This window comes from Leptonychotes weddellii, chromosome 9, assembly GCF_054177405.1.
Source record: "Leptonychotes weddellii isolate Sample4059 chromosome 9, ASM5417740v2, whole genome shotgun sequence".
Lineage (NCBI taxonomy): Eukaryota > Metazoa > Chordata > Mammalia > Carnivora > Phocidae > Leptonychotes > Leptonychotes weddellii.
Genome location: NC_138377.1, coordinates 25835354 through 25856010, shown reverse-complemented (window position 1 = coordinate 25856010; position 20657 = coordinate 25835354). Strand labels below are relative to the sequence as shown.

The 20657-nt window shown below is 47.9% G+C and overlaps 1 protein-coding gene across 3 annotated transcripts in view; it reads right to left on the bottom strand.

Annotated features, from left to right (window-relative positions):
• DPF3 (double PHD fingers 3) overlaps positions 1-20657 on the bottom strand; it is a 129068-nt gene that overhangs the window by 58279 nt on the left and 50132 nt on the right. For all 3 annotated transcript variants that reach the window (XR_014148371.1, XM_081830269.1, XM_081830270.1), the window contains exon 5: positions 16694-16831. Coding sequence is in view for 2 of the 3 variants with exons in the window: in XM_081830269.1 (XP_081686395.1) it covers positions 16694-16831 (138 nt within the window). In the remaining variant the exon portion in view is untranslated. The remainder of the gene's footprint in view (positions 1-16693; positions 16832-20657) is intronic.

The window sequence follows — 20657 nt, the reverse complement described above, 5'->3', positions numbered from 1 at the left end:
TGCCTCTGCTTTGCCTCCAGGAATAGAAAAACTTACCTGGGGAAGGCAGAAGACAAAAGCTCGCAGAATTACATTATAGAGAGTTAATCCATTTATCAGTTGCTATTTGGATCGTTTAATCAGTTTCTAAGTCATTGATTTTCATCTTCAGGGAGGCAGACAATTCCCTGCAAAAAAGGTGTTGGCTGTTGGGGGCAGACGGAGGAGCTGACCACACCCTGTGGCCTCTTGAGTGTGGGTTTTTTCTTCATCACCCACTGCATCTCAAAGACATCAAAGGTCATAAAGAACGGTTTTGCAAATAATCTCCAAAATCAGTACGCCTGCAAAAATTGTTCTCTAAAATTTTAGTTGCCCAAATCCAGTGGAAAGCTCCTTTCATCCTTCTCTCTCACTTGCCATCTTCAACATTTCTAGAACTCTCTTAAGAAAATCAAAGCATGGGGCGCCTGGGTGGCTCAGTTGTTAAGCGTCTGCCTTCGGCTCGGGTCATGATCCCAGGGTCCTGGGATCGAGTCCCACATCGGGCTCCCTGCTCGGCAGGAAGCCTGCTTCTCCCTCTCCCACTCCCCCTGCTTGTGTTCCTGCTCTCGCTATCTCTCTCTCTGTCAAATAAATAAAATAAAATAAAATAAAAAAATCTTAAAAGAAAATCAAAGCATGTCTATGAAGCAAATAAACTCAGGGTTTTCTTATTTAGAGATTATCCTAGAAATCAATCAAAAAGTGAATAGGAAGAAGTGGGGTATGTGAAATTTCGGGGCTGAGTGCAAACCAAAGCGATAGGAACTAGAAAGAAAATATGGAGATGCCAATCACAACTCAAGTAGCTTCCCACATGAAAAGCGATCAAAGACGTCCACGTGTATCATCCCACTAAAAGTCTCAGGAGCCCCAGCCTCACCATCTGTCTCCCCTGTTCTTTTAGGGACTTCCTATTATGTCAGATTTTCTCTCCTTTCACAAAATCTTTAAGCAACCAAAGAATCTGGTTTTCTCCAACATAGTGTATGCCTTGTGACTTATGAGGATGAAGTAGAATAGAGTATAAGAACTCCCGGGTAATTCTTTACAGTCTTTTTTTTTTTTTTTAAGGTTTTTTATTTATTTGACAGAGAGAAAGACAGCCAGAGAGGGAACACAAGCAGGGGGAGTGGGAGAGGGAGAAGCAGGCTTCCCGCGGAGCAGGGAGCCCGATGCGGGGCTCGATCCCAGGACTCTGGGATCATGACCTGAGCCGAAGGCAGACGCCCAACGACTGAGCCACCCAGGCGCCCCTAATTCTTTACAGTCTTTCCCACCAAGAGATCATTGGTAGGATGCCCTCATTGAATCAGGGACTCCAATACTGCAAGAAGTTAAAAATTCAGAAATGATCTAGTAGGGCAAAGCAGGTAGTGATAGAGAAATTGGTCCTGTGTAAAAAGACCAAAGGAACAGAATTTAATTCATCTAATGAAGAGAAGTTTCTGAGAAGACGGAATCAGAGCAGCATCCCCACATATATTTGTATTGGTTGCTGGCCATACAAAGGGCCTGGCCAAGGGGGTGAAGAAGGTGCTAAGACCCCAGTTGTAGGCCCTGCTGTGTGGAGCTGTGACATGTCATCGCTGGGGAGAGGGGAGGGGTATCATTTTAGTCTAGCAATGACCCAGCAGAGAAAGTGACAGTGAAGAGTTATGCTTCATTTTTGGCAAAATCCTACACTCTTCTCATAATAGTGAACTCAGAGCTTCCTTTCATCTTGGTCAAATGGTGTGGGATAGACTAATCAGAAGCTTCTGCATCTGGTTCTCTTATACTTTTTGGCATTTAGGATTGGTTTCAGGGTGAGAGTTTTCCCATAGAGCTCTCCCAATTCCCCAGCCAGAAAGACCAGTCAGGCCTTGGGGAGGGCACTCTGTTGACATCACTTTTATGACCCTTCTCTTGTTTATACCCGTGTATAACTGCCTCAGCTCCCTGTACTAAGTGATCTCCTCCTTCAGGTTGGGCACCATGTCTAACTCATCACTGGAATACCTAAATGCCCTGCATGCAGGAAATGGTTAACCACAATGCAGAGGATGAATGGCTTAGAAAGGATGGCAGAGATGTGAGTAGACAGCCCAGTGACACCCCTGGGACATCCCTCCTAGTGGGGACAGAACACTGTGTTTGCTTTCCCTGTGGTAGAGTCACTCTGAATATCATTCACTACATGGTTTATTTCCCAAGTCCTCAGAGAGAAGTGCTGGTCCATGTCCAAATGGATTGGTCAGTCATCTGGCCTGGTGTCATGTCTAGCTCCCAGAGTAAACAAGAGTGGGTGGCTGAGGGCACTGGGTTGCTGGAAAAATAACGCTGCACCCCTACTACAGTAGGACAAACATCATCTTGTACACAAATATATAAGAAAGAACAAGACTACAATTGATTGTCCAGGTTGCTCCTACCCATACAGCCTCCCTCTTATTCAACGGTTTCTTGAAAAGAAAAAGAAGCAGACATTTATTACACTACAAAACTGTGACAGACCTTCCACTGGATGCTTTACATATGTTGTTTCACTGATTCTCACAAAAACATTGTGAAGTGGGGATTATTTGAAGATGACGTAACTGAAACCCAAAGAGATTATGGGGCTGGTTTCACCTTTGGGTTTTCTATGTCCCCATAGACTATCTGCCTCCTGGAAAGTCCAGAGGCAAACACTTCCTGGCCATACCTTGCATATAAAATATTTCATAAATCTCTTTAGAGTCAGCTTGATTCACCCAGTACGTCATTTAGGAAGCCCAAAGGGATAAAGATGATTGAGATTGGCCTGATAACAACAGAAATTCCCTTTGAACTTAAATTTCATGTCCCTACCACAGTAATCCATACTGCGTGATCCTGTTTATTGTCACATACTCTGTGAAAACACTTCTCCAGAGAATTCCAGAGGCTCTGGAAGGAATTTATTTTTTAAGTAAAGCTTACACCACAGCTATACTGGCCTATGGCCTGACCCAGCCATGAGCAATTTCCTGATACCATGTATGAGATCATTATAAAAAGGATTTTACTATAAATAGGAAGCTCACACAGACCTTGCGAGAGGGATTTAAGCAGAGGGGAAATGGAGTCCCACTTTATAGAATAAGACAACAGGAGGGCAAAGACCTGAGTGGTATCTCGATGGCAGCGTCCATAATGATGGATTTGGTTTTCTGTTGATTAATGTTCATGGGCTGAGATCATATAAGAGATACAAGGAAGCTGCCGAGAAAATAAAGTGAGCCTTAAGAGTTTAGGAATTTACCCGGGGGAGATAACTCTACAAAGTTCAAAGGTGGGGGGAAATGGAAATCAAGAACAAGGTTCATGAAGAAACACACACACGCACACACAAATAAATAAACAGAAGATGGGAGGGAGCATTCAAATCAAACCAAGAGAAAGGAAAAGCCAAGCCCCAAACAGTCCCACCACTACACTCGGTAAAGGGTGAGCAGTCATTCTGGAAAGGTATTAGTGTACCCTTTAATCAGGCCACATGTCTCTGGCAAACAAGGCCCCAAATCTTCCATAAAACTACCGCCTAGACAGGACTGTCTTTCCCCCTTTCAGTCTGATCTCTGCGGCGATATGCCTGCCACTCAAGAAAAGAAGGAGTGGCAAGGACAGTCTGGCCACCAGCAACAGCCCCTCATCTGGTTCTGCCAAGACCAAAGCTGCGTCCCAAGTGTCCTAGGGAAATCGGAAGCAAGCCAGAAGTTTAGCCACCCGCCCCCCAATGGCACATCCACAAAAGCATGACTTCACATCCTGAGCAGACGCTCAGACCGCCTGCCAGGGCCTGGTGCGCACAAGCACGCGACCATGCTCCATGCCCACCACCCAGCCGTGCCGCCCAGCAGCTCTTTCTTCCAGGGCCTGCGAGTTGGGGTGTGTGGCCCTTGGGGAGCAGGGGGGCAGTGAGAAGAGCCCTCCAGGAGAAGCTGTGCCTCTCCTCGCCCCCTCTCACTGGCTCCCCCACCACCCTCCACAGCTGACAGTTCCCATCCCTCCACAGGGCTGACCTGTTTCCATGGCAACCGGAATCCTGGGCTCTGGCAGCCTCTGGTCTTGCCACCTGTTATTACTTCATCTCTCAAGTGTAAAGCATCCTAGCCAGTGCCACTTGGCTGTGCAGAGCGCATCTTCAGAGGATGGAGGAAAGAAAAGGGGAGAGGAAAGAGGGAACGCAGAAAGGCAGCCCCAGGCTGGCCACATGGGACACACACACACACACACAGAAAGGCAGCCCCAGGCTGGCCACACAGGGGACACACACACACACACACACACACACACACACACACAGGCTGGGCGAGAGAAGGAAGGGAAGGCAAGGAGGGAGGGTGGAAGCCAACGTGCCTTCCCTTCAGAATCAGCGAGCAGGCCTCAGCTGGAGGCCACCACCACATCCCGCTCCCTTGTACCCAGCCTTTAATGAGGGCTGTGGGAGGCGCGGGGAGCGGGAGGGCGCTGGGGCAGCAACACAGAGCTCTGCGTGGGCCCACACGGAGCAGGGCAAGGAGAGGGTTAAAGGAGCAAGATAAAGACTGTGGGGAAGGCTGGACCAGAGGGCAAACAGAGCCTCAAAGCCTGGATAAATGGCCTTAATTCTCATGCTCTTGCTCACCCTACTCCTTACGTGTTTAGTCATATAAATTATCCCCAAGGCCGGACACCTTTTTTCACTGCTTCCCTAGAACTGATGAAAAAATAAATCCTACAGATCCAAGGAATAAAAACGTTGTGATTCCATTCAGGCCCGTTCTTCCTGGCCACTAACAGCAGTTCAGGCCCTACCCCAGGGCTCCAGAAGGAAGACCAATGAGGCCTACCTCCCCGCATGTGAAAAGGCAAGGGGACTGCAGAGCCCAGCAGGAAAACGGACACTGGGGGCCACTCCCCACCCACCCGTTGGGTCGCCCGAGTGCTCATGGGCAGAGAACTCACTCTCCCTCACCGGCCATCGTGCCACCTAGCACCAGGGACAACGTGAATGTAGGTGAGGATGAAGGAGGCGGGGCTACTAATGCAGAGTGATTCCAGGCCCTGAGATTAGTCCGCCAGCAGAGACGAAGGCCAAGGGCTGATTCATAAGTCTTCAAGTTTATGGATGGCCCTAAATTCACCACAGTCCGTGGTGTTCAGGACAACACGAGAAAGAATGAGCTAAAATGGCAGAGCGTGCTTGCAGGAAAGCAGGGAGCAGAGTCAGTCAAACAAAGGCACGGTAGGAGGAGTGGGCTTCTCTGAAGAGGCCTCGGGCCCCGGGGTGGAGTGCATGCCTAGTTAGCGGCAAGAGAATATGCTGGGTCCCATAGGTCGGAAGGTCCCTTTCCGGCCTATGATTTGCTAATTATAATAGGGTGAAGGTAGAATCAGAAAAGGGAGGACTCCCAAACCCAGAGGAGCTCAGCCTCTCATCACTGAGTTGTGTGCACGGCGGCATCTCTCCCCCGTCCGCCGAGAGCTCCCTGAGGGCAGGAGCAGTGTCTTTAATGGTGGAATCCCCAGCACCCGGCACTGTGGCTGACTCAGTGCTGGCCATAAATACTTCATGAAAGGAGGAACAATCTTCACAGACGCTTTTTGGACAAAGAAAAAACTCAGGCAAAGGAAGTCAAAGACTAGGAGTTGAGTGGCTGTCAAGTGTCGCCCGAGTACCGAGTGACCATTCTAAGGCACTGAGCATCAGCCTGTTCATAGCGGGGACAGACAGAGGGAGCAGAAGAAGTAACTGGGGACCCAGCGGAGAGAATAAAGCTGTGGTGGAGAAAGCCAATGGGCCTTCCCTCCCTCAGGAACCCTCTCCCTGAGGCATTTCTTGGAAAACCAGGATGGAAGGAGTTAAGAACTCCCAGACTCAGTTGGCTCCAAAGCCCGTTGAACCCCATGTTTGAGGGCCTCTCGCCAGGGGCCCATAGCCGCTGGAGAGAAAACAGCCTGTCTTACTATTTGAGTGGCTGCAGAATCTTTATAAAAGTTTTAAATGTGGTGTCAGTCACCCCACCCATCCTTGCTTCTACTTCCTTTCCCTCATCTTTGGGGAGTACAAAACTCACACCGTTAGACACACAGCTTGAGAATATTTACTCCTAAACACTGTGCCGTAAAAACAGAAGACACGTCTGCTCACATCGATGTCTCCGTCCTGACGGACGTATTTAGTTAGAGTTGCAATTTGCCAGGAGTTTGGATAGCACATCCCCAATTCTCGGGCTCGGTGGTCACGTGACCCATTAGCAATGTCCTTTGTGTTCCAGCCTCAGGCTGGCAACTTCGGGTCTGTCACCGATGCTTCGGAAAAGCGAGGAAAAGACCAAGCAAAGCTGAGGACTTTTCGCAGTGCTGATTAGGGAAAGCACAAGAAGGTATTTCAATTTTCCAGTGGAAGGTCATGTGGGTCAGTTCATGCCCTGGCGTAGCAACTTGTTATTGCCACCAAATGAGTCAGTGGAAGGGGAAAACGGTTAATCTGAGAGTAACTATGTCAACAGGACTCTGAATGAAGTGGTGTCATTCCCCTTAGAGAATTGCAGGACATCTCTGCGCCTTAGAGCAGGATAAGCCTCGTCCATTTAAGTTGTCAGGATATTATTATTGTGATATTAGAATTCAGCAAGCTCCCTTCATCTCTTATTCAGCCTTGCCTCTCTACACTCCTCCTCACCACCACCTCCGGGGTACTTGGCTATGTCAACCCCAGCAGCCCACAATGGAGCAGCATTTTCTAGATCCTTCAGACTGAAAAACAGTACTCAAGAAAAGGAAAAGGATGTGCCTCTAGCATCAGACCTGAGGATTAGGACAGAGTCAAGAGACCACAGAGCAGAAGGGCAGCCCAGCCCAGGGATGCGGGCCCAGAGGCGGACACACCGAGAAAGCAAGCCAGGAAGCAGGTGCTGAGAGCCACAGACACGTCTGCCATAGTAGGACAGAGCCTTAGGAAAAGAGTGAAAACTAAGTCTATCCTCTGGACTCAACAGTGCAACTTGGTTCCTGGCCAGTCATCTTAATTCGGTAAACCCAAAAGAAAAAAGAAAACAAACTGAACATCTGTTTCCAAAAAGTGGATTTCTCTAAGGTAGTGGTTCACCTGGGAACTTGTTAAAAATGCAAATTCTAGGCCCCTAGAATTTGGTAGGTCCAAACTTCTAAGGGAGGATCCAGCAGGTTCTGTCTTAAGGAACAGGCGATTCTGATGTGCTCAAGCTTGAGAATCACTGGTCTAGAGCGACACGTGTGTTACACACATTTTCTGTTAATGCTGCGTTTTATATGAATTGACTTATGGAATCTTCACATAACCCTAAGAGATAAATGCATTAATGTTCTGATTTTACACAGATGATACTCGCAGCACAAGGAGGCTAGGTAGCTGTCTCGGGTCATATGTCAGTAAGCGGCTACACTGGCTCTCACACCCACCAGCTACCACCCTACCCTGGGCACGGAAGCCACACACCTGAGGGAAGTCAAGTCAGAGTAGACAGCAGGCCCCAGGGCTTCTCAAATGTGAGTGCTGTGCAAACAAACCATGGAGGCCTCTCGCTAAAATTCAGATTAGGATTCATAGGTCTGGCTTAGAGCCTAAGATTCCACATTTCTTACAAGCTCCCCTACTGGGTAGCCAACCGTCTAGGTTTGCCTGGCACTGAGGGGTTCCCAGGGCACAGGACTTTCAGTCTACAACAGGAATGTCCTGGGCAAACCTGGATGAGTTGGTCTCCTGGGTCCCAGCTGATGTTGAAGCCACTGATCACACTTTGAGAAGAAAAAATGCAGACCCTCAAGGTGAGAAGTTTAGATCATATTCAAGTGTGATATAAGTTCTGAGAGTGGAATATGGCATAATCTATTTTATATTTTAAAAAGAACTGGGGCACCTGGGTGGCTCAGTCGGTTGAATGTCCAACTCTTGATCTCGGCTCAGGTCTCGATCTCACGGTTGTGAGTTCAAGCCCTACACTGGGCTCTGCACTGGGTGTGGAGCCTACTTTAAAAAATGTATGTTTAGGGGCGCCTGGGTGGCTCAGTTGGTTGAGCGACTGCCTTCGGCTCAGGTCATGATCCTGGAGTCCCAGGATCGAGTCCCGCATCGGGCTCCCTGCTCGGCAGGGAGTCTGCTTCTCCCTCTGACCCTCCCCCCTCTCATGTGCTCTCTCTCTCTCTCATTCTCTTTGTCTCAAATAAATAAATAAAATCTTTAAAAAAAAAATGTATGTTTAAATAAAAATAAATAAAAAGACAGCTTTGGCTACTCCATGGAGTAAAAACAGGCTGACAGACCAATAAAGAAGTTGCAGTGATTCCAGGCAGGAGCTGGTAGAGGCCAGGAAATGAAGAAAGGAAGACAGATTTGGAGTATATTTTGGAGAGGAAGCTGGTACAGGTGATGAAGGAAAACATAGCCAAGGATGAATCCTAAAGGATTTTCACTTTTGGCACAGCATTATTGTTTTTAAAGGACAAGGTCAGAAAGAGATATATGTAAGAGCTAGGATAGGAAAGACAGCGAGACACAAATGAGAGAAAGATGCAGGAAAATTATTGAACTAAGAGATGTATAATTTTTTTTCTAAAGTAAGACTCATTTACGAATTAAAATCTCAGGCAGAATTTGTAATGGGGGGGAGCACATAACACCACAAACAGCTAAAGTTAGTTTTGAAGATTAAATGTATCTACTGTGGATTAGATTGCATCTCCCACAAAATGTGTATGTTGAAACCCTACCCCTCAATGTGATGGTATTTGGAGGTGGGGTCTCTGGGAGGTGATTAGGTTTAGATAAGGTCATGAGGATGGCAGGAATAGTGCCCTTATATGAAAAGACGCCAGAGAGCTTGCTTCTCTCTACCATCATGTATCAAGGAAAAGCCATGCAAGGACACAGCAAGAAGATGGCCATCTCCAACCCAAGAGGAGAGTCCTCATCAAACATGGACACAGCCGCACTTTTATATTGGACTTCCAGTCTCCAAGACTGTGAGAAATAAATCGCTATTGTTTAAGCCACTAGTCTATGGTATTTTGTTAGGCAGTCCAAGATAAGTGCGTGTTAATACATTCGTTTCTTTTGAAAAGCCACTGTGTACTATGATGCACTTCACAACTGTCCTACATGTAAAAATTAAGAGACACTACTAGGACAAAGATCCCATCTTTGAGATTAGGATCCATCACTTGGGGTTCCAATGTCCTGACTTAATTGAATGGTGTCCAACTCAAGCACATTCACATCTCAGCTTCCCAATGTTGATAACCATGTGACTTGGGGCAAGTGACACAACCTTTCTGAGACTCTGTCTCCTCTTCTACAAAATGAGAGTCCCAGCATGTACCTGTGTGTGCAAAGTGCTTGGCACCTGGGAGGCCTTCTGTCATTTCTCCCCCTCTTTCTTCTCCTATGTAAAATAATTTTATTTCTGATAAAGATGGGGTGGGGGGGAATCAAAGGCCTAAATAAGCTTCCCAAGAAGTGACACATGATGGGAGAATTCACATTCACGCTCCATGTCCATGAGTACATCGGTCAGGGTCTGTGTGCCTTGATGTCCTCTAGGGGACACAGCATCTACCTTACTTACGGGGTTGCTGCGAGGAGTGAATTAGAGAGACGTGGGCTGCCTAGCACAGTGTCTGACACATTCAAGGAATGTCAGCAAGTATTACTGTCATTGTCATTACTCAGGATGTGGAATTCTTCAATCCAGAATCTTCTAGGTAATTAGGCCCAAAACATGAGAGAAAGAGAAATGAAAGAGGCTCACAGAAAGGCAAGTGGTGGCTGGATGCCCCATCCTGGGGAAATGGGACGGTAATACAGGGATGCTACACAGGTTGGACTCTACTCCACAGCGTCCTCCTGCTAGGTTTCCTGCATCCATCGTATTTCCCCAGTTAAACCTGAAATTGTCCTAGGGCTAAGACCACATGTTCTGCTTTTTTATTTTTTTTATTTTTTTCAAGATTTTATTTATTTATTTGACAGAGAGAGACACAGCGAGAGAGGGAACACAAGCAGGGGGAGTGGGAGAGGGAGAAGCAGGCTCCCCGCAGAGCAGGGAGCCCGATGCGGGACTCGATCCCAGGACCCCGGGACCATGACCCGAGCCGAAGGCAGTCGCTTAACCAACTGAGCCACCCAGGCGCCCTCTGCTTTTTTAGAGGCCCAATTATACTTAGTCCCACAAGTGGGCACATGCACAGTAAGTGCTCAATAAGTACTCACGTTTAGCCTGTACAGAAGGATTGCTGTCCTTCTGTCCCTAAACCATCTAAGGTTTAGCAAAGGATGCGCCAGGGCCAGGCCAGGCTCTGATAGCTTCGCCTGATGCCAGTGAGACCCCCACAGGCAGTTAGTTTCCCGGGATCACACAGCCACAGACAGGCCCTGACTCAGATTAGCCATTGTGGTCATAGACATACTCTGTTGGTCCGAAGGGCACAGAGATGGGCTATCAGCATTTGCAACGGGCAGGCATGGTGCCGAACTCCCACACCATCTCACTGAAGACTGGAAGCAACCCCATGAGGTCAGTACGGTTACTCTCTCCATCTTACAGATGAGGCAACAAAGGAGCAAGGAAGTGCCAGTGACTGATCCACATTCACACAGGCACAAGATGGCAGAGTGACAAGGTCATGACTCACACTCTGGCCTGGCCAATTCCATTGCCATTCTCCCAGACAAAAGGTCTGAAAAATTAACTCCAAATCTATCCTCAAGGCCAGAGGGACCCCTCAGGTTTCTCTTCGCTTGCTTCATAATCTGTAAACTGTTTAGTTAAATAATAATTCACCTGAAGAACACCTGTTGTTAGTTCCCTAATTTGCTCTTCAGGAAGAGAGAAGCAGCTCACTTTTCCAGACAGAGCCCTGTATCTGAATTTTCCTCTCTCTCCCCTGGAACAAAGCCTGAATTTCCTGCGTCAAGGTTGGTAAGTGGTGGATTGTGTGTGCTTTATGGTTTTTTAGGCACCTTTAGAGTGATCCAAAATCCTTAAGCTTGTGTCAAAGGCAATTTTCACTCTCTCTCCTAAAGCTCTACTCGTTGCCCCAGGGCCATATGCTAGAGGACAGGGATGTCAGGAGACTAATATCTATTAGATCTTTCCCATCAGTGTAGCAATGACATCATATGCTTCTTTTAGGTAATTTGCACATTATCAGACTAATTTTCAGATTATCTAATCAGCCGACATTACCCTTAATCAACTCAGCTCTCCTCTTCCAGTCCTGCAGAGTACAACGTGCCCTCCAAAAGCGCAGTAGGGTGGGGCCTTCTCTTCTCTCGGCAGATACCGAAAGCCTAGCTATGTGCCAGGCACCCTGTCATTATGCAGAAGACGGAGACCTCCCAGGACCCAGGACAACCCAACTTCCATTCCATGGGCCTGAGAAACAGGCTTGAAATAAACTTTATAGCTCCATATTTTAAAAAGCACTTCCCTTTAGGAGCTCCAAGTGTGTTAGAACATTTTACACTCATTTATGCTACCAGGTAAAAGAGATACACCATGTGACAATTAATAATATGTCAAACAACTTTCTCTACAAATCATATGTCCTTGCCTTCTAGTAATTGCTACTGTGGCTCTCGCTTTCATACAGGATGCCAGCTACACAGCCTAGCATAGAAAATGCTTCCAATGGTGGCTCCCGCTTACTCTCCCACCATTCTTCCAGTGCTACTGTCGGACCCAACTACAATCCCTTGCCTGGGGCATTGTGCTATTTCATACCTCCCTGCCTTTGCCTCTACCTGGGAAATTCCTCTTCATTCTTCCAGAGCTAACTTGAATGTCCTCAGCGAAGTCTTTGCAATGGTGCAGTGGTTCTCAAGCTTTCGCATGTACCAGAATGCCCTGTAAAATACAGATTGCCATCCCCACCCTCAGAGTCTCTGTTTCAGAGACTGGTGGAGTCAAGAATCTGCATTTCCAACAAGTTCCCAGGTGATTCTGACGCCACCTGGGGAGTACGGCTGCCCTAAGGGGCAGAAAGTGTACTGTGCCCTTGAGCCCTTCACTAATTTATACATACTCCATTACACACTCCTTCTCATGACAGGGAGTAAGACAGTATCTAGCACACGGGTACTAAACCAATGGACGGATGGATAGAAGGATGGGTGGACAGATGAATGTAGTAGACTGAATTCATTTACACAGCTTTTCCATTCAGGTCTAGGACATCAGCAATGCCCACACCTACTCCACCTCCCAGAAAAGTACTTTGAAAACATCATCTTTAGTAGATTCCCACTGTGCATAGAAGATAAAAGGAAATTCAAGAAGAGTTTTGGCATGGTGAGCATGGGTCAAAGAGTTCTGAATTCTAATCCAGTTCTCTCTGCTACCCTGGCCCCACTGGGACTGTTTACCAAGGTGGCATTTCAGAAGTCACAAGAGAATGCTTCTGAGTGGGGTGCCTGGGTGGTTCAGTCGGTTAAGCATCTGACTCCTGATTTCGGCTCAAGTCACGATCTTAGGGTCATGCGACTGAGCCCCACATCGGGCTCCGTGCTCAGTGGGGAGTCTGCTTGAGATTCTCTCCCTCGCCCTCTGCCCCTCCCCCTGCTCACTGGCACTCTCTCTCTAAAATAAACAAATAGGGGCGCCTGCATGGCTCAGTCGGTTAAGCGTCTGCCTTAGGCTCAGGTCATGATCCCAGGGTGCTGGGATCAAGTCCCAAGGGCTCCCTGCTCAGCCGGGAGTCTGCTTCTCCCTCTTCCTCTCCCTCTTCCTCTGCCCCTCCCCCCACTCATGCTCGCTCGCTCTCTCTCTCTCAGATAAATAAAATCTTTTAAAAATAAATAAATAAATCTTTACCAAAAGAGAGAGAGAGAATGCTTCTGAGTGGCACCACACAGAGTCCTAACCTGCCCCCAGTCCTCCCTCCTTTTATTCATATACATGTAGTCTATGTGTGTGTGTACCTGTATGTACACGCACACACCTGCACACACACATACATACACATGGTGATTTCATTTGTAGAAAGCAAACAGAGGTGGTCAGAGAAATGCAAGAAGGAAGAAGAATCCAGCCTCACGCAGGGAGGGACGGGAAGGGTGACAGCTTAGGTAGGGAAGACCCCATCAGAGAAGTCCTATCCCCCAAGGTGAATGTCGGAGCTCCAAGCATCCCAGCACTGCCTATAGTTGATGCAGAGAGGCAAGGGCAAGAAGGAAAGGGGACGAAGCTACAGAAGAGACAAGAAGTGTATACTCAGGAGAAAATGCACGGCGAGAAGAGAAACAAAGGCGAGAGAACACGGTGGATTGCTGAGCTGGCGGCCTGGGGCAGCCTGGGGCTGGGGGGCGAGGGGAGGTCAGTGCTGGCTCTGGCACTCCGCTCTGCCTGAAAGCAGGCATGAGCATCGGCTTGGCGGGAGACACAGTCGGGGGGTGCGGCAAGGGACAGCAGGTGCACCAAAGTCAAAAGGTTTCTACTGCTGCCGGGGGTGCGAGCACAGATGCCCATGCCACGGAAAACTCCAGAGCCTATAGGGCTGTTTATCCCCTAGGCCTGCGTGCGCTCACAAGCAGCTGGGCCACCCTGCAGCTCAGCGAAAGAGGGAAAAGTCAGCGTTCCCACTTTGCTGGCGTCCAGAACTTTTCCTGCGGGATCTGCAGATTAGCCTCTTGGATGAAGCTCTCCTGCCCCCCTCCCCCAGTCCAAAAGCCTTGCCAAGGAAGGATCACAAAGCTGGGACCTTCGATGCCGCAGAGCTGTCGCATTCAATTCACCACACAGCCCCAGTGGCATTTAGGGGCAGGATGGATGGGAGCCCACCCCCACCCCAAGCAGTGGGAGCAGCTAATGACTGGGTATTAATGATGCCGGCAATTAGCGCTCACGAGAAAATGGTTGGGGGGCTGCTCACCAGGGGAATGTGGGAGGGAACAGAGCAGACATTCAGAGCAGCAGACAGATTGGTGGCATGCGTGACGCAGAGAAGCTGGGAAGAGCTGCTGTCTCTTAGATCTGTTCCGAGAAATTGGGGAAGAGGGAAGGAATGGCTTCTGTGGCCTCTGGGGCCTTCTTGCCACACCCTCCTTGCTAGCAAAATTGGAGTTAACTACAGAGTTCTCAGAGGCATCGTGAGCAGATGTTTTTTAAAAAGGTGTTTGTGAAGGTTCTGGAACTTTCCTCATGTAAGGAGGCCCCTGATGAACCCAGGGACAGCTATTCTTTTCTATGCAGCTTAAAACCCTTGGGTTTTTGAAGAACTCAGTTTGTCATCAGCAAGGGAGGGGGGAGGGGAGAGGACTCGCAGCCACACTGGGACACACCTCCATCCAGGAGGAGGAGAGACACTGCTTCCTGACTAAGCAAGGCCATCTGGCCTCACGGTGAAGACATGAGGAGAACAGAAGACGCTGAGTCACGAGAATACATGAGGAGATCCTGGTAGACAGAGGGAAATAGGCCGGTGCGCACCCCGGAAGTCAAGAGCCAGCAGGTGCAGGCATGGGGGAGCCGGGGGGGATGCCTAAGGAAGAGACTTCCTTGATCTGCTTCGGGCCTGCAGCGTACCTTGGGGAGCACGAGGAACCTTCCTCTGCTGTGGCCATCACTGTGTGCACACACAAAAGACACACAGACAAAAGAGAAGCATTCCAAACCCTATTGCGTGAGTAAAGCACCGCAGCACAGGGACCAAGTGGCTTGACATTTGAGAAGAGATGTAAAGAAGATAAGCCATGGGCGCCTGGGTGGCTCAGTTGGTTAAGCGACTGCCTTCGGCTCAGGTCATGATCCTGGAGTCCCTGGATCGAGTCCCGCATCAGGCTCCCTGCTCAGCGGGGAGTTTGCTTCTCCCTCTGACCCTCCCCCCCTCTCATGTGCTCTCTCTCATTCTCTCTCAAATAAATAAATAAAATCTTTAAAAAAAAAAAAAAAGAAGATAAGCCAGCACTGGGGGGAGTGGGAAATAATACCAAGTTAACAAATACTTCAGAGAGAGCAACCATGGCTAATAAATACTTTCCAGATCGCAATCCAAATCAAAAGAGATCATTCTCGGCCTCCTTTGCCGGAAGAGACAATATGTACGCCTAGGCCACTGAGATCAGAGAAGGCATAAGAGGAGAAACAGAGAGATGCAAATGCCGGCTGCCCCGTACATTTTCCTTTCTGAAAGACTGGACCAAGGGAACCTCTCCCCAGGGAGGAGAGAGAGAGAGAGCTCGCCATGCCTCAGTAGCTGGCAAGGGGAGGTGGGCTAGCTCTGTCAGACCCTCCTGCCCTGCTTCCCAGGTTCTGTCCCGATGACAACAGCAGGTAAGGAAATAAGTGTCTGTCACATGAAAGGCTTGAACCCTGCAAGTGAGTAGGAATTAAAGAAGGTATATGGGCTGAGCTGGGTCCCCCCAAAAATGTGTATGTTGAAGCCCCAACCCCGGGCCTCAGAACATGACTCTTCTGGGATAGGGCCTTTAAAGAGGTGATTAAGTTACAGTGGGTCCTAATTCGATCTGACTGGTATCCTTCTAAGAGGAAACTTAGACACACAGAGAGACAGCGGGGGTACGTGATCACAGAGGGAACACCATGCAAAGAGGCAGTGAGACAGCGGACACCTGCAGGTCAACGACAGAGGCCTCTGAGGGAACCGACCCCGATGACACACTGGTCTGGGACTTGCAGCCTCCAGAAGAGCGAGAAAAGTAATTTCTGTTCTTTAAGCCACCCAGTCTGTGGTATTTTGTTAGGGCGGCCTGAGCACAGGAATACAGAAGGCAATGTTACAAGGAGAAAGGAGGGTGGGGTTAGGCAACACTGACCCTAATCCCAAGAAAGGTCTTGGCCAAAGTATGTTAATTATTTCCAATATTTGATGAATAGCCGATGGACATCTGTTGACTAAGTTGATGGACTAAAATGCACAGGAGTCACCCTCAGATCCTAGAGTCTGGATATTTTTAAAGGTCTGATCCCTCTAATTACATTGCATTGCTCCCCTTAAGAACACCTACCACAAAATCTCGTGAACAAAGTAAAAAATACATGGCCTGTCCACAATTACTCTTCACCTAATGATCTTAGAATGACCCACATCTTGAAACAGGCTCTAAAGACTCCATCATGCCACCCCATTTTGAGTTTTTGACAAGTGCACCCAGATCATGCTTGCTGATGGAGTACTCAAGTGAAATGCATGGAAGCTCAAGGGCAGTATTTCTAAGGCAGGAGAGCCCTGAACCAAAATCGTGACCCCTATAATAGCCAAGGCAATAGATCAAGAATATTCTACATCTCTTGGTGGTCAAGGCGACATTTGAAATGTCCATCTGAATTGACATGCCCAAGGGCTATGCCCATGTCAGGTTAGTACCTGTGAATGGAAGTTCTAGAGCTGAGGGAGAAGAGGAACAGGTCTGGCATTTGACAACAGCCAGGTAAGGATGTTTCCCTTCTGCCTTAACGCTCACATCCCCTCCTCTGGGAACAGAACTGGGGATGCCACCTGGCCCACTCACTCTAAGCCTGGGGCTCAGATGACCCACAGGGCATCTGGGGCTGCGTTAAAAGAGCCAAGTCACCACAGGACGTTGAAACCAATCAATGGGTGCCACCAAAGATGCCAGAGGTGAAAAGAACACTCTATCGCCCTGCCCACCCACTTCATCACTGCCCCAACCCAACAACTGGGAACTCACGTCTGTGGTTCTCATTTCTGTGGTTAGGCGGGGACCGGGTCTCCTGGTCTTGAGCCTCATCTCCCTCCTCGCTGGCCAGGTGAGTGTGAGCGTAGTGGTAGCTAAGTCCTGGCCGGTTCTTGTAGCGCTTGCCGCAGACTAGACAGGAAGAGAAGAGGGGGAAAGGCAAAGATTAGCAACTTCTGCAGTCACTGCCATCATTCTCCCAGGCAGTGCCTCCCATCCATTTACCCCAGAGCTGGGTTTCCCTTAAGAAGTGTCTCCCACCCTCAACAACCTTTGCCCCGCTAGACAGAACTGACACCACTGTAACAACATGGGCCCAGGAAAAGAAAAACCAGAAAAGTAAAGGGTGGAAGTTGAACTGTAAAAGAGCTCCATCATTTCTTCTCTGTGAGACCCTGGGCAAGTCACTTACCCTCTCTGGGCCTTAGTTTCTTCAGAGGGAAAATGGGAATAATGATAGGACTTAACTCATAGAGTTGTTGGGATAAGATGATCTCTATGCAAAACACTTAGAACAGTGCTGGGCACGTGGGAAGGGTGATGATTATTATAACTTTGAGGCCAAAGAGCACTGGTGGTCCATCCAGTCCAACACGCCATGGCACTGATGAGGCAAGTGAGGCCAGCAAGCCTAAGTGATTTGCCTGGGAACACGCAGCCAGTTGAGGCAGAGCCACCAGCACCCAGGTCTCCTGGATTCCCATGCAGTGCTCCTTCCACCATACGGTGGTTAACTCTGTATAAAGTACACGGTGATTTTGTGCCAGAAAAACACATCCCACTTCTGCCATGAAAGCCACGAAGCCAAGCCATCGTTGGTAGATGTGGCAACCAAGAGCTTGTGCCCTTGATGCCCCAGGAAGCCTCCGATACCCAAAATCTAGGAATGTGTCCTCACAAGCTCGACCTCTCACATGGACAGTGTGAGATAAGGACACCCAGCAACATAAATACGGCTTCACTGGGCACAGAAGGGGAAGTTCCATTGGTTGGCTGCCCAGTACCTCAGAAGCAGAAGCCCAGCTAAATGGCTTAAGACTAGACCACCCTCACTTTCAATGAAGTTGGATTTAGTGGTTCACTGTTTAGAATGATACATGTGGCTAATTTTTAGTCTTTATCAAATTTAAGTATTTCCTCTTATCCTTGTGTTAGAGTTTTATTACAGGAAAATCTGATCAGCCTTTCAGCATCTACTGGTATATGACTCTCTGTCAGTTTGTTGATATGGTGAATTATGTTGATTTCCTAATGTTTCTTCTTATTGAGCCATTCTTATATTCCTAGAACGCTCGCCATTTGGCAAGAGTGCATTATCCACTTGATAAACTGCTGCTTTCTATTTTCTAATCTTGCATTTTGGATCTATACTCAGACTTGAGATAGATCTAGAATTTTTGACCTATCTTCTACCGTGTTTGAATTTTATGGTTATGCTGATTCCAAAAATGAATTGAGGTGATTTGCTGTGTGAAACTGGACAAGATACATAGCCTCTCTGTGCCTTTTTTCGTATCTAGAAATGATGATAGTACTACTTGCCTTGAAGGGTTCTAGATAATATTTGTAAAGTATCTCACTCAGTACCCAGCACATAACAGATGCTCAATAAATGGTGGTGAGGGGCGAGGGGCTTCAGCTTAGCCTGCCACTTCTTAAGTGCTGGGCCCTCCTGAAAGGACTTTGAACCTGGCCTCAAACAATGGAATTTAGCAATGGGTAGACTTTCTTAATAAGGTGAGAGTCTGAAATTCAAGTTGGTGACCTAATGACTATAAATTCAAGTCCCACAATTGGCTACTTACACTCTCTCTCTCTGTTGTAAATATTTCAAAAAAATAGAACAGTACTAGACATCTCAATTCCATTTGACTCGGGAAATGGGACCTAAAGAGGCCCCTGAGGCGTACTCTGGGCCTGCTTGTGGCTTCTTCTATTTAACCTTTGCAATGATCTGAGGTCAATAAACAGCAAATTGTGGGGTTATCAGCTATAAATCCACTTAGTAACCAAGCGTACTGTTGGTGAGGGATAAATGTTTATTAAGAATAAGGACAATGATAGTATTTCCATGAGGATGCCTCAGCTGACTCTGGAGACCTCCCTACTGCAAACTCCACAGCATTCCACTGGTGTCATTTTGTTGTGTCAATTATCACTGTCTTCCTTAATACAGAATTTCAGGATCTTAATAGTCATGTGGTCTCACTTATCAAATTGTTTTACTCTCACTAATGCTAGATGCCTAGGACAATTCCACAGATCGGGGAATCACGACCCATCCAAGCAAGCATTTCTTCTTTGATCTCCTTGAATCATAGTCACATCTGCACTGGAGGACTTCTCTCAAGGACAGTTTCATACCAATTTCGTCTTAATAACAACAACTCCACCCCCTCTGTTGCCATGACATACTACACCTTCAAAATATATTCATTGAATAGCTGATGAATGAACATGGAAACACGTTGTGGGAAAGCCAGGAGATAGGGGAGGAGGAAAGCGTGTAAAATCTGATCCATCTATCCACATTAATCTCATACTAATAGGTCTTTAAACCTACAAAACCAAACCCAAGCAAAAAGTTTCCCATATCTCCTTCCCCAACACCATAGAGAGTAATTATTTTTAGAGTAAATCCTTTTGCTAGAAAAGAGATTCTGGAAGAGTAGTCCCCAGACCAGCACCATCAGCATCACCTGGGAAGTTGTTAGAGATGCATATTCTTGGTTCCCCTCAGATCTACTGAATCAGAAACTCTGGGGGTGGGGCCAGAAATCTCTCTTTTAACAAGCCCTCCAGGTGATTCTGCTGCACACTACAGTCTAAGAACCACTCTACTAGAAGAATGAATAGATTTAGGCTTGACTCTGTCCACCCTGGTGCACCTGCCCTTTGGGATGGATGGAAGTGGCAGGTGGGGGCAGTGAGACTTGTGCTCTGTCATTAGAGGAACCAGAACCAGACAGTACATGGAGGTCATGGAAATCAGACCTCTTACCCATCATCCCTATACACAGACCTACAGAGCTTTCCTGATGGAGCTGCCCTTTTCACCACCTGTTTATACCATGTTATTCTTCATCACCAGGTCTTCACAATAAGCACCTCATATGTGCCCAACTCTGTGGCATCAGAAGGACAAACATAAAGGAGAGCCCTAGTGCCCTCCCTCCAGGAGCTCCCATTCTGGCAGAGAAGACATACAAGTCAACAAGCAAAGAGGGAGATGAGACAAACGCACCAGTGTGCACATGCACCCAGGAAAGAGGAGGGGCCAGCACACCTGCTTGAGTGTGGAGGGGGGGCTTCCTGGAGGAGGTAGGTGAGCTGTGGCTTGCAAGGTAGCAGAACATTACCAGACAGACAAAGGAGGCAAAGGCTTTCAGGCAGCAAAGCACATTCTGCCCAACTTTGGGGACCTGCGGGCGGGGTGGGGTATGATGGAGCTAACAAGCAAGGAAACCAGGCAGGACTTTGTCCTGGAAATGGGGAGCCAGGGGAGGATTGTAGCCTGAGGACCAACTTACTCAGATTTACATTTTAGAAATCCCATTTAAGACTACAGTGCAGAGGATGGGATTTGAAAGTGGCAAGAGGCTATTTTAATTTTCCATGTGTGAACAATGAGGATTTCAGGATGGGAGAGGGGTTAAAGAGAAGGAATCTGGTGGAAAAGGGTGGGTATAGGCAGCAAGGAGAAACCTAGAATGACAGTAACTTGGCCTTCCTGGCCACGCACCAACCAGGCCCTGTCTAGCCCCCTAGCCTCACCCAACACCACATTCCATCACCTTCTCTGCCCTTCTGCCCATTGCCTTTTCACTCCGTAAACATCTTTCTTTCTACCACAAAGCCTTTACACAAGCTCTTCCCTTGGCCTACAATGGTCCCCAGCAACAGTTTGCCTAATGAATGCTTCATCATTCTTCAGATGTCAGTTCAAATGTCCTTCCCC